Raw genomic sequence first — 13,777 nt, 5'->3', positions numbered from 1 at the left:
TGCTCACTCACCCCGCCAGCCTTGAGCAGTCGCCTGCGGAAGTCACTGGGTGGGTTGCTGAAGGTGAGCTTCTCGCAGCGCAGGTGATTCACGGGTGGCTGCCCCTCCAGGTGCAGGAAGAGGTCATAGTCAAACTTGACCTTTCGCGGTTCCTCCTGTTGGTAAATTATGCGGTTAAGGGTCAGGGTGCGCTCAACACCGACGCATTATCGCGCAAGGGTCAGGACTGATGGACAACGAACGAATGAAGTGACGGACCGATGAACATATGCACAGACCTAAGGATATTCTTTTGTAGTTTCAAATGCACAAGCCTAAGTTTGTCTTAGACATCACAGCAGAGTTTGCCAAATTTTTGGTAGTGGTGCAGTGGACAGTGCTATGCGATATAAACCTCGTGACCCGAGTTTGATGCCGGGCTATGGCTTCACTAACTTCAATTGATCAGCGTGGTGAAGTATAGTTAGACAAGCTCCATGACCGACAGTGTGGGGAGACCTTCATCCAGCAGTGGATTTACAACAGGCTGCAAATTATTTTTAATCGAGTTTATGACTTACACATTTAAACCATTGAAACAGTAACACATGTCTCCATCAGGGTGCTATGTTCCACGTCAAAAGTAATTTCGACCAAAATGCTCTTTGTAAATGGAATATTGCATCCCTTCTATGATTAAAAACTCTCCTTTGTTCGTCAGACTTTAATGGACAAATGTACTTGTTGCTTGATCAATATGAATTTCAGTGCTTTTGAATAATATCCTACACCTCATTTACAAAATATATTTTACTGAAATATTGACTTCTGTTTCTTTTTACTTGTTATTCATGCTTATAATATTAGAGCATATTTAAGCAAAGGGTATACCTTTGTTATTGCCCATACATAGGACTCCACTGAAAGAGAGGATTATTTTCAATGGGCTCTCTCACCTGACTTGATAAAAAATAATGAATGAATGGCACTTCTTACTGGCGGTCGATCGCACCAAGAGACATACAGAGGACAGGGAAATGCGTGACACGTTCAAGGGCTGATTTATAATGGCAGCCAAATGATGCGCTATGGACGACTGGAGCCAGAAGATGGATGCACCTAGGGTGGAAGCATTGTCAAACAGATGGACGCCTGATAGATTAATTAAAGGAGGAATTTGCCGTACACACGATGGACGGATGATTGCACATGGATAGATGCGAGTGATGAAAGAACGGGCTGCCCGAGCTTGATGGATGGACCGCTACGGATGAGGGTTTGATCAACGACAAGGCTGTGGATTGATTCAAGGGGATTAATGAATGGGCCAATTATTGGCCGGAGCACGCGACAAAATACCTGGGGCTCGAGCGACAAGTCTAAGGCACGATCGCAAACACACCCTCAAGACGTTGCGGCTGTTAATTTGAAATCACGATGCACTAGGGCTCACACACACCGCAACGAGGCTGCATAAGACGGTGGCTAAACCACGCATGCATTCCGCAAGTCAAAACCAGCAGTTACCCGGCATGTGCAAATTACACAAGAACGTGAGCTGAACGCAGACAGTGCTGCAGTCGCTTATCCACACAGTGGCATTTCTTGCTTCACGAGCACTTCGAGCCACAGCCCTGGTTCACCGGGAAGCGCTTCTGAGGTTTAAAGCAAGAAGCACTCTCGTCGACCAGCGGGTGCAGAAACGCTTCTTCTGATCACAGAAGACGTACTTTTGTCCAGGTTCACGACAACTTGGCATAACTTCCCTGGTTCGCGTTGCTGGGAGAGTGACCATCCCGCGCGTGAAAAATGCGTGCCGATTTCACTTGGGAATACGAGCGGAGACGTGGTTCTCGTTGGAAGTTATTAGTATTTCCATCTGTGTCATACCTTGTTCTTGAAGTAGACTTCGATGGGAAGTATGAAGCCAGCGTAGCCCGATTCTTCCACCTTGTAAGGGGGTTCCCGGCACACTGTCGTGAGATTGACAGACGGATACACAACGCACACGTGCACCCACGCAAACACTTGTTTACTGACGCACGTCCACTCAGAACACAGTTGCGCAAAAGCAGGCACAATGCGCCAAGCCAAAATGCATTAGCAATGGCCACTATTCAATATATTTTTCTTAAAAGGTTACAATTATTTTTTGTAATGGGAAGGGGATTTTTTGGGAGTGCCGTTTCCCTGGAGACAAAGCCACAACCGTGTGCTTGTGTCTCATTCATTTAGCCGTCATTCACGGCCAGCTAATTATTTTGAACGCCCGGGAATTTAAATGCATCAGGCAACGACGCATTCAGCTGTAGAACAGTCAATACGGACGGCAAAAACTGCACCGATGCACGTCCGTAGCCACGGCAACACGCCGACGCAATCCAACCATCTCCGGCTCAGAAAAAATAAAAAGCCATTCATGTAATTTAATTGCATGTTTACTTACTAGTCCTATTTGCTTTGCTAATGCGACCGTTTATTTTCATAGCAGCAGAGCCCCACTTTGTGCATCTCCCGTTGTGTTTCTTTCTCTCCGGAGGCTTTAAAACGCCTTTGTGTTAAAAGCACCAATTTTTCTAAAACTGTGCTCCCTTTCTCGCTGTGCACAGACACGGTTTGTGAACGCCGGACCAAAGTACGAGTGTTTTTCATTCACTCTCCTCACTATGAAAGGGAGCGAGAGATGATAAGTGAGAACACAGGAGACGCACAGATGCAGAGGAAGCTCGGTGATCAAGCAGAAGGGACAGCATGAATCTCTGCCGGCGATGACATTTTCAGCAGGGTTTAATTCTTCACAAGACTTTTCACCTGGGGTTAATGAAGTAAAGGTCAAAGTAAACATAGCTGAAGGGCAGTCATGGCATTTGGGATTTGAGACAAAAGGATCCCACACCAAGCTCCACACTGGAATAGATGGAAATGTAGCACAGTAATTATGGGTAAATATTTCAATTTTGGTGCAGTATGGGCATACAAAGACCTACAATTCTTATAAAACTGCCACTGGATCTTTGCTTGCGGTCCTGAAAATAATCATTTAGAATATTATAATTCACAGCTCTTTAAGAAACGACTGCTGGTTTATCTTCTTTGGTTCTTTCGGTAAAGTCACGGAGAATGAGGATAAAATAATAAATTGATAAAATAAAATAACACAATAATATTCTCACGTTTCGGCCACAACACAAGCGGCCTTCATCAGGTGAAGGGACGAGACTGTCTGGAGGACAGTCTGTCACTGTCTGGAGGACAGTCTTGTCCCTTCACCTGATGAAGGCCGCTTGTGTTGTGGCCGAAACTCCGTGAGAATATTATTGTGTTATTTTATTTTATCAATTTATTATTTTATTCTCATTCTACGTGACTTTACCGAAAGAACCAAAGAAGATGAATCCTTGCAGTCACGAAAGCTTTAAATCGAGACTGCTGGTTTCTTTTAAGAAACCACTGCTGGATGAAGGGCTCCTCTCTGTGGGGGATAGTAATGGGAGTGGTTTGCCTACACTTCACCAAGCTAGACAGTCCAGGTTGGTGAAAGGGAGCCCAGGATCAGTAAAGAAATCCCCCAACACCAGTGTTAGCCATTGTCAGGAGTCAATCTCAGTTGGCCAGATTCAACGCACCGTGTGCTAACCACTGTGACACGACTCTAACCCGAACATATCAAACAGTTATTGGTAATTTGATGTACCAAGAGTATACCACTATCTGGGTGCCAGAACAGACCACACAAGATTTAACGATGCAATGCCCGATCCACAAATACGGAGGAGACATCACAGCGATACACTCTCGCTGCTGCTAACGCAGTTCTCTGGGGCTTGACCACCTGAACATGAAATTGCAGCTGTTGCTCTGCATATAAATCAGCAGCCGTACAGAAGAAGAAGAAGACGGTGCCGAGGTTGGAATTGAAGGGACAAACGCAAGACTGAAAGGAAGTGCATGTCGGGCGATCACAAGGGCACACAGAGAGCCAGAACTTCTTGCACAATTAATTCCTTAAAAAAAATGGAATTTCCACTTTAACGTTTTTTAACAGACTGCCACTGCACACAAACTCGCCATCCATACTGTGGAATTTCCAAGGCACACACTTGCAAGCAAGTAACTTATGAGTAACCGCTTTAATAATGGTTGGCTCAATAGGTTGCTTTTTGTGAAGTAGAGAACCAATAGTTTTATTGGCACTCACCCAGCCCCTCGGATATCTGACATTTAATCACTGGTACCCATTCAAGGTAAAATTGATTTCCGGGTACAGTTAATGTTTTTAATTTCACATTCTTCTTTGAATAATTGTGGTTTATTAAAAAAAATGTTTGGAAATCAACAGCATGGGTAAAAGTGTAAATACATCCATCCAAAAATATAATATTTTGAAAAGAGCACTACAGCAGGCCCTCTACAAGGTATTTTAGCCAACTCTCCCATGCTTGCCAGACAACTTGGAAGAGGTGGAAGTACCCACCACATGAACCTGCCAATCGACTAACTGCAGTGTGCCCACATGTCATGTCGGGTGGATAGAGGCGGGAGGATTCAAGAAACTTGCCCCGTTAAGTCACCTGCCGCGCCGGAAGGCCGAACTGAATCAGCGACCCATGGGATTACGAGTCCGGTCGAGTTCAGTGTGCTAAATGTTACAGGATGCCAAGTGTGGCTGTAAAATGTTAAGTGACTCAGCATATATCAATACATTTTAATTTTAAATAAACTGAGTCATCCTTAATGAAACCCGAGCAGTGAGGATGATTGCCTCGGCCCAGTCAATGATGATAACTGAGAAAGGCACATCCTAAACTTGCTAAATGCACTCAATGCAGTCAACACAGCTCAACAGGGTTAGCAATGGCAAGTAAGCGAATGAATGACAATTAATCGATGGCTTTGATTGAACCGAGACCGCAATTTAGGTTAATTATCTCTTGCGCAATGGAGGCTCAGGGACACTTTACCCACGTTTATATAGGGGATAGGTTGTCAAATTAATGGGCATTTTCTTACTCTTGAATTGTGACTTTCCCATAAACATTTACAACCATTTTATTAATCTACTGCAGGATTGGGGAATCCCATGGCCCCCTACGGACAGACCAATGCCCCAGGTCACGATTGCAAATACAACAGTCCTGTGTCTTTTGATTTAAAGCTTTCGTGACTGCAGTAATTCATGTGTCTTTTAAGGTTCTCACCTGGTTAAAAAAAAAATTAGTTTACCTTGATTTAACCATACTTGACCACGCTGATCAGTGCAGGTTAGTGAAGTTGACAAACATAAACCTGTATGCATAGAAGTACAGCACAGCATTGGCCGCCTACAGCACCTGTTATTCATAGCGGTCACCCATAGAAGCACTATCCATGCTCATGCCTGCCCCTGAAATATGAAGGTGATTTGGTCACGGGCTATTCAGACACTAAGTCCGACGAATGGACGTTATATTGCAGGGTCTTTAACATCCATTTTATATCAGACAGTGCTTTGGTAATAACTCACTGCATAAATAACCAGGAGACTGCAGCTCTGAATAGGTATGTAATAATATACCCTGCTGGAAAACGTAATGAACTGCTACAATTTAAAGGGTTGAAATAAAATTCAAGAATTGATTATTTTTGTCACATTCACCATCTCATTTGTGTTGTTCCTCTTTCTTGTTTGTATATATATTTTTTTGCTCTTGTAGCCTAAAAGTAATACGGGCGTATAATTTGCATAAATCCTAAATAATCAATTCTCGCTCGAAAAACTCGGTGCATTCATGCTGAGTATAAGAATACATTTTAATGAATTATGACATACCGAGCATCAAACCATTGATTAGATACTGCCGAGCGGCCTAGCAACGAGTGCACTGCCCACTCACAAGTGATCTGTTGTGACAGGACAGAACTTCAAGACAAAGTTCCACCAGCAACCACGTGTGCAAGAAAAAATACTCGACACAATACCCTCCCCATCCTAATCAACGACAGCAACAATACAAACCCCATTGAGCCGTCTTGAGCAATCATACCTCTCTGTGGTCCTTCCGCACTGAGTAAACGGGAAGGAAGCTCGCCCGGACCAAGACGGACTTCAACATTTCAGAATAAAGAATATTTATTTAGACTGGAGGAATCCGATGAGGTGAAGCTCTTTTTTCACAGATGTCAACATTTAACATTCACCGCTAAGACATCAGCGGCCTGTGAGCCAAACGGGCCATTGCGGTGGCTTTTAAGGACCAGGGGCGACACATGGTGGCGAGAAGTTAACTACCTTGCCTGGTTTCCCGGAGATCGTGGATTCGGTCCCGGCCCTGACGCCTGTATATTTGGAGTTTGCATGTTCTCACCGTGGTCGTGTAAGGCTTAAGATGATAATCAACACGCATTTAGAGTATTTGGTTACTATAAATGTCCATTTCGTTGTGCTATCATTTGTGGCCAGGTCCCTTCTGAAAAAGAGCTATATAGCTCAGTGGGCCTTACCTGGTAAAATAAAAATAGTTTAGTGTTTAGTTTTAGAAGTAATGGGCTTTGTGGGGCCGAGAGAGCAGCACAGAGCTTGGCAGCCAAGGCGCTGTTAATAACAGCGGTGAGCGGAAATGAACGGGGCTGGAGGTTTTTTCTTTTTTCTCTCAAACGCAGCGAGGCATTTATCAGATTGACGTTGATGCATGGACGCGGGGGCTGGCTGCGAGAGGTAACCTTTTAACGGGAAACACAAAGTGACAGCGTACACACGAAATAAGCGAGTCCAATATAATGAGCCGGCGAGAATATTAATATTTAAATATTCTTAAGTCATGCTTCTTGTGTCATTCCTCACTGTAAACTATGCATGTAGCCATGACTAGCTATCTGCTGAAGAGACTTGAATGACATCATGCACACTCATCACATCTACCTATCAAATATGACCACACACCCATTCATCAGATTCCACTATTCTATATCTATCATCTTAAGCCTTACTTGCTGTTTGCCCACAAGCACAGGGCCTGGCAAAGAGATACAAATGTATATCGGCATAAGGTTGGCACAGTGGCAACACTTGTGCCTCAAAGTAAGGAGATCCTGGGTATGATTCCCGACTCGGGTGCCTTCTGTGGTGACGTGTATATGTTATTCTAATATTCTGCAAGGCTTTCCTCCTGGGTTCGCAATTTTTTTCTTTCCCATAACTAAAGAAACATACAATTTAACTGGTAAGGACAAACGTTACAGTGCTGAAAATTTATCTGCAAATAACTCAGTTGGGATTACACATTGCAACATTGCCATCTTGTGAAAACATTTGAAAGGACGCTCTTAAAGAAATCTTGAGTGATGCTTTCTTCGAAAAACAAGCACCATAATAAATAGTTTCGGTTTAGTTTAGTTTATTTATTTTGGTAGAGCCCTGTGAGCCATTCGGCTCTTGAATCGTGTGCAACCACAACAAACAAAAACACGAGCAAGAAAAACATCTTAAAGTGACTATGTGACTGTGCAAACAGAAAATCCATGAAAAAAACTGCAAAATATTCCTGAAAAAAGCACCGTACACCAACGCTGTGTGCAAAAAATCCCAGTGGGATGCAAGTCAAACAACAACAACAACCACAAGAAAACTTAGATTAAGGCCATCAGTCTAACTCCATACTAAAACAAAGCAAACATGTCCAAACCAAAAAAACGTTTTACAAATCCCCAAAAAATAAAGTCATAATTGCAACGTAACAGTGATCACAGGGACTGTGACCGAATTTTTACAATAAACTACATAAATAACATGTAACACCAAATCCTAGAGCCATAGCTGGCTGCATGAGTTACTCCACAACAGAAGCATCAGTCGGAGTATCAAATTTGTCAATGTACCTTTAAGATCAGCAAGCTATATCAAAATACAGATAATACTTTGCAGCATCATCCGGAGAGAAAACATTTTATTTTATTTTCCGCCAATGAATAGCAGTGGCAGCTAGGGGTGTACAACTCCTCCAGAGCAGTTTTGAGAGAAGATCTCATTGGTAGCGATTCAAGTTGCAGTTTATTGGCAATAGCATTCCAGATCCTGGGGGCATCAATAGCAAAGGCCCTTCCTCCAGTTTTTGTACAGCAATAGGGAATGTGAAGCTGGTAAATGAGCGAAGACCTGAGGTCAAATTTGTTCTTTGAAATAGAGAAGAGATCCAGCAGGTAGTCTGCGGATTTTTTTGTAAGTACATCGTGAATAAATAAGACCTGGTGCACAAGCCGTCGAACATTAAGAGATGTTAAGTTTGACCCAATGTAGAGATCACAGTGGTGAGTCCTATATGGGCAATTCAATGTAAATCTTAAGGCCGAGTGATAGATGGAATCAAGCTTCTTCAGTACAGTACTTGGGGCTGATCTATACACGATGTCACAGTAGTCAAGTAGAGGCAGTATAGTAGCTTTTATCAATTCCAAACGGAAAATTGGGGGGAAGCAGTGCTTGTGTCGATACAGAAAACCAATTTTTATTTTTGTCTTTTTACCAATATAATCAATGTGATCTTCAAAATTCAGTTTGAATCCAGGATGACCCCAAGATACTTATAGATCTTGACTTGCTCTATTTGATAATTATTTAAGGAATGTAATTGGGGAAAAATAACTCCCTGCTTTAGTCCTGGTGAGAAGCATAGCACCTTGGTTTTGGAGGTATTCGGGACTAGTTTAAGAGAAACTAGCTGATGTTGTAGTTTGTTGAAATCACCCTGTAGCTTAGCAATCACGTCATCCGGAGAGCGGCCAGCAGTAATCAGTATCGTGTCATCTGCAAAAAGATTTACCCTGGAATGATCCAGGTCAGTGCCCAAGTCATTGACATAAAGAGAGAACAAAAGGGGGCCGAGGATGGAACCCTGTGGAACCCCTTTTTTGACCTCCATCTGTGAATACAGTTTGGGTGCGAGAAAAGAGATAATTTTGTAACCATGTTACTGCGTTTTCAGAAAAACCGAGGCAACTTACAGTGAGGGAAAAAAAGTATTTGATCCCCTGCTGATTTTGTATGTTTGCCCACTGACAAAGAAATGATCAATCTATAATTTTAATGGCAGGTTTATTTGAACAGTGAGAGGCAGAACAACAACAAAAATCCAGAAAAACGCATGTCAAAAATGTTATAAATTAATTTGCATTTTAATGAGGGAAATAAGTATTTGACCCCCTCTCAATCAGAAAGATTTCTGGCTTCCCAGGTGTCTTTTATACAGGTAACGAGCTGAGATTAGGAGCACACTCTTAAAGGGAGTGCTCCTAATCTCAGCTTGTTACCTATATAAAAGACACCTGTCCACAGAAGCAATCAATCAATCAGATTCCAAACTCTCCACCATGGCCAAGACCAAAGAGCTCTCCAAGGATGTCAGGGACAAGATTGTAGACCTACACAAGGCTGGAATGGGCTACAAGACCATTGCCAAGCAGCTTTGGTGAGAAGGCGACAACAGTTGGTGCGATTATTCGCAAATGGAAGAAACACAAAAGAACTGTCAATCTCCCTCGGCCTGGGGCTCCATGCAAGATCTCACCTCGTGGAGTTGCAATGATCATGAGAACGGTGAGGAATCAGCCCAGAACTACTCGGGAGGATCTTGTCAATGATCTCAAGGCAGCTGGGACCATAGCCACTAAGAAAACAATTGGTAAAACACTACGCCGTGAAGGACTGAAATCCTGCAGCGCCCGCAAGGTCCCTCTGCTCAAAAAAGCACATATACATGCCCATCTGAAGTTTGCCAATGAACATCTGAATGATTCAGAGGACAACTGGGTGAAAGTGTTGTGGTCAGATGAGACCAAAATGGAGCTCTTTGGCATCAACTCAACTCGCCGTGTTTGGAGGAGGAGGAATGCTGCCTATGACCCCAAGAACACCATCCCCACCGTCAAACATGGAGGTGGAAACATTACGCTTTGGGGGTGTTTTTCTGCTAAGGGGACAGGACAACTTCACTGCATCAAAGGGACGATGGACGGGGCCATGTACCGTCAAATCTTGGGTGAGAACTTCCTTCCCTCAGCCAGGGCATTGAAAATGGGTCGTGTATGGGTATTCCAGCATGACAATGACCCAAAACACACACGGCCAAGGCAACAAAGGAGTGGCTCAAGAAGAAGCACATGAAGGTCCTGGAGTAGCCTAGCCAGTCTCCAGACCTTAATCCCATAGAAAATCTGTGGAGGGAGCTGAAGGTTCGAGGTGCCAAACATCAGCCTCAAAACCTTAATGACTTGGAGAAGATCTGCAAAAAGGAGTGGGACAAAATCCCTCCTGAGATGCGTGCAAACCTGGTGGCCAACTACAAGAAACGTCTGACCTCTGTGATTGCCAACAAGGGTTTTGCCACCAAGTACTAAGTCATGTTTTGCAGAGGGGTCAACTACTTATTTCCCTCATTAAAATGCAAATCAATTTATAACATTTTTGACATGTGTTTTTCTGGATTTTTTGTTGTTATTCTGTCTCTCACTGTTCAAATAAACCTACCATTATAAAATTATAGACTGATCATTTCTTTATCAGTGGGCAAATGTACAAAATCAGCAGGGGATCAAATACTTTTTTCCCTCACTGTAGTTTACTAAGCAGGGTGTTGTGGTCTACTGTATCAAAAGCTTTGGACAGGTCTATAAAAAGACAGGCACAGTACTGCTTATTATCAAAGCTACTGTAGATGTGATTTAGACAGTCTAATGCAACAGAAGTGGTGCTATATTTTTTTCGGAACCCAGATTGTTTTAGATGTAGAAGATTGTTGGTGGACAGGAAACTGCTAATTTGGTAGGTCAATAATTTTGCAAAAATTTTCATCAACGGCGACAAAATTGAGATAGGTCGGTAGTTATTTGGATCATCTTTTGAGCCCCCTTTGTGAAGTGGACGGACATAATAATTTTTCCATTCTAGAGGAACTGATGCTTCTTTGATGGACAGGTTGAAAATATGGGCTATAGGTTTGTATATTAGGTGACCAACAGTTAGTAGAGCAAAGACGGGAATACTATCTGCTCCGGTAAAGCAGGACCCTTTGAGGTAGGATAGTTGTTTCAGAGGATTACTTTCGTGGATTGGCTGGAAACTAAATTCGTTTAATGTTTGGACAGGGGTGTAGGAATTTGTATGAGCAGGGGTGACTCCCAATACATTATCAAAAAGATTACCAGCTTCAGAAAAATTAAGGTTAAAATTGTTAACTATTTTTTGGGGATCTGAAAAATATTCCCCATTTCGGTTAAGCTCTACGGGCAGATTGTATGTTTTGGATGCCTTTTCGATACATTTGATTGTTTTCCAGAAAATCCTGGCATTTCCATGTGATTCCAGGAGAGTGGAGGAAAAGTAGGCATTTTTTGCATGCCGTATTTTTTTGACGCTTCTATTCCTTAAAATCCTGTATTCTAGCCAGTCATTGACCAAATTACTTTTCTGAGCACATGCCCAAGCCTTGTCCCTAGTTTTCATGAGCTTTGTAATCAAAGGATCAAACCATGGTGGGCGGTTGCCTTTAGTTTTAAATCTAACCAACGGAGCATGTTTGTTAAGAATTTGGAAAAACGTGTACCTGAAGGTATCCCAAGCCGTAGTCAGGTTTGGGGATATCACAGACCTTGTCAATATCCGAGTGAAGCACATCATTAGTAAATGCCTGAGTGCTGAAGTGTCTCACAGAGTGTTTCTCAACCAATTTAGGGGGGGGCTTTGGGTCTGGCTGATGATCTCACCCCAAAAATGAAGGAGTGATCACTAAGGTTATTACCCAGAACACCAGTCAGTGTGAAATTGTGAGGGGCATTTGTCAATAGGACGTCAAGCAGAGATGACTGTCCCGGATTTTTTAGGTTGGGTCTTGTGGGGACATTTATTAATTGAAACAAATTAAATTCACCTGCAAAATTTGTGGCCACAGCAATTCCAATATATATCACCCACTAAAACTATTTCACCTTTAGGGAGGCCCCCAAAAAGCTCTCTCAGTGCAGATGCAGCTTCAACATCCTTCCCACTAGGCGGTCGATAGCAGCATACTACCAATATCTGTTGATTATTTGGGAGAATTATTTTGAGAGCCAGACCTTCAAAGCAACATTTTTTTAAACAAGGATTGAGCTAGTGAACATGCAATAGTATTACGAACATAGATGGCAATTCCACCTCCTTTAGATCCTCGGTCAAGCTGAAAAAGGTTGCAGTTGTCAATTGCAATCTGCAAGTCATTGACGGCAGGAGTGAGAAATGTTTCTGTTAGGCAAAAAATGTCCGGGTCAGGATTTGCCACTTCTAGTTTTAGTTGACTTAATTTAATCACAAGCCCTCTGATGTTGACATGTAGAACACCAACACCTTTCCTGCCAGAAAAGTCTACAGAATTATACGAGTTCTTTTTATTTGGGCCAGGATGAAGCTCAATACCACCCAGAAATAAGAAAAGTAGAATCAATAGTTTGCACAAGTATTTTCTGTGAAAGGATGAAGAGCGGCAAACCTTGGACGAATAGCAGTAGCTCGCAGATGGTGTTATTTTTAAGAACAGAATGAAGTTTGGAAGGAGTGCTGGTGAAGTAATGGGACAAAGATAGGATTTAAAAGGATACAATGATGGAGTGGAAAAGTGTCTATGAGCTGTTTCATTAGCAGGTGTAGTGGCTAATCGAGCAACAAGTATGGACAGAAAGTAACGAGGGTAGCTGTTTGTAGAGTTGAGTGTGGCACTAGATATGGCCGGGAGGGACAGCAGTAGGATACACAGCAGGAGAATTGCCATCTCTAAAATATCCGGGGTAAACACAGATTAACACACAAGCGGAAAAGAAAAAATATATATACTTGTAGGCCGAGCGCGAGAAAACGTCTTGCCGCACTCGTCACACATGCACGGCTTCTTGCCCATGTGCTAGGGTTGAACAGCCCCCCCACCCCAGACAGGGACAGCAGATTCTTGGCTGTTGTGTGCTCGGCTGAACTGCTTGCACCACCTCCTTTCCCCGGCGCAGGATGGTGCTCGAGCTAGCCCTCCTTGAGCTCAGCCCACGACTGGAATGTCGTTTCTTGGCCTCTCGAGTCTCTGCTGCCCGACCAGACGGCCCCACTGAAGCCCACACAGGGGACTCTTCATTCACGACCCTTGGCCGTCTTGACGATCTCCGTGAAGTTTTCCAGGAACATAGCTTGGGGTCCGTCGCAATGTTGCCTTGGCAGGAACACAGCTTGGGGTCCGTGGCAATGTTGCCTTCGCAGGAACACAGCTTGGGGTCCCGTAGCAATGTTGCCTTGGCATTTACACAGCTTGGGGTCCGTGGCAATGCTGCCCTGGCAGGAACACAGCTTGGGGTCCGTGGCAATGTTGCCTTGGCAGGAACACAGCTTGAGATCCGTAGCAATGTTGCCTTGGCAGGAACACAGCTTGGGGTCCGTGGCAATGTTGCCTTGGCAGGAACACAGGTTGGGGTCCACGGCAATGTTGCCGTAGCAAGAACACAGCTTGGGGTCCGTGGTAATGCCGCCTTGGCAGGAACACAACTTGTGGTCCGTCGCACTATTAACTAGGCCTCAATCATGCTGCGCTAGGTGCACGATTTACTAGGCATCACTCAGGCTGCACCAGGTGCGCTGTCAACCAGGCCTCACTCAGGCTGCGGCTTGTGCATGGTTAACCAGGTCTCTCTCAGGCTGCGCCAGGTGCACGATCCGCCAGGCCTCACCCAAGCAGTGTCATGTGCACAACCAGGCCTCACTCAGGCCGCGCCACGTGTATGACCAACTAAGCCTCACTCAAGCTGCGCCTTGTGC

General features: G+C 43.8%; 1 protein-coding gene across 1 annotated transcript in view; it reads right to left on the bottom strand.

The window, feature by feature from the left end:
• Positions 1 to 13,777, bottom strand: part of LOC116950792 (protein ENL-like) — a 54,462-nt gene that overhangs the window by 29,846 nt on the left and 10,839 nt on the right. Inside the window, exons 3-4 of the mRNA XM_032968861.2 lie at positions 1,870 to 1,952; positions 12 to 155 (exon numbers count right to left, since the gene is read on the bottom strand). Coding sequence (XP_032824752.2) covers positions 12 to 155; positions 1,870 to 1,952 — 227 coding nt within the window. The remainder of the gene's footprint in view (positions 1 to 11; positions 156 to 1,869; positions 1,953 to 13,777) is intronic.

This window comes from Petromyzon marinus, chromosome 40, assembly GCF_048934315.1.
Source record: "Petromyzon marinus isolate PM22_M1 ecotype Great Lakes invasive population chromosome 40, UKy_Petmar_22M1.pri1.0, whole genome shotgun sequence".
Classification (NCBI taxonomy): Eukaryota; Metazoa; Chordata; class Hyperoartia; order Petromyzontiformes; family Petromyzontidae; genus Petromyzon; species Petromyzon marinus.
Note: the sequence above shows the minus strand (reverse complement) of the source record. Positions and strands in the feature narration are given on the sequence as shown.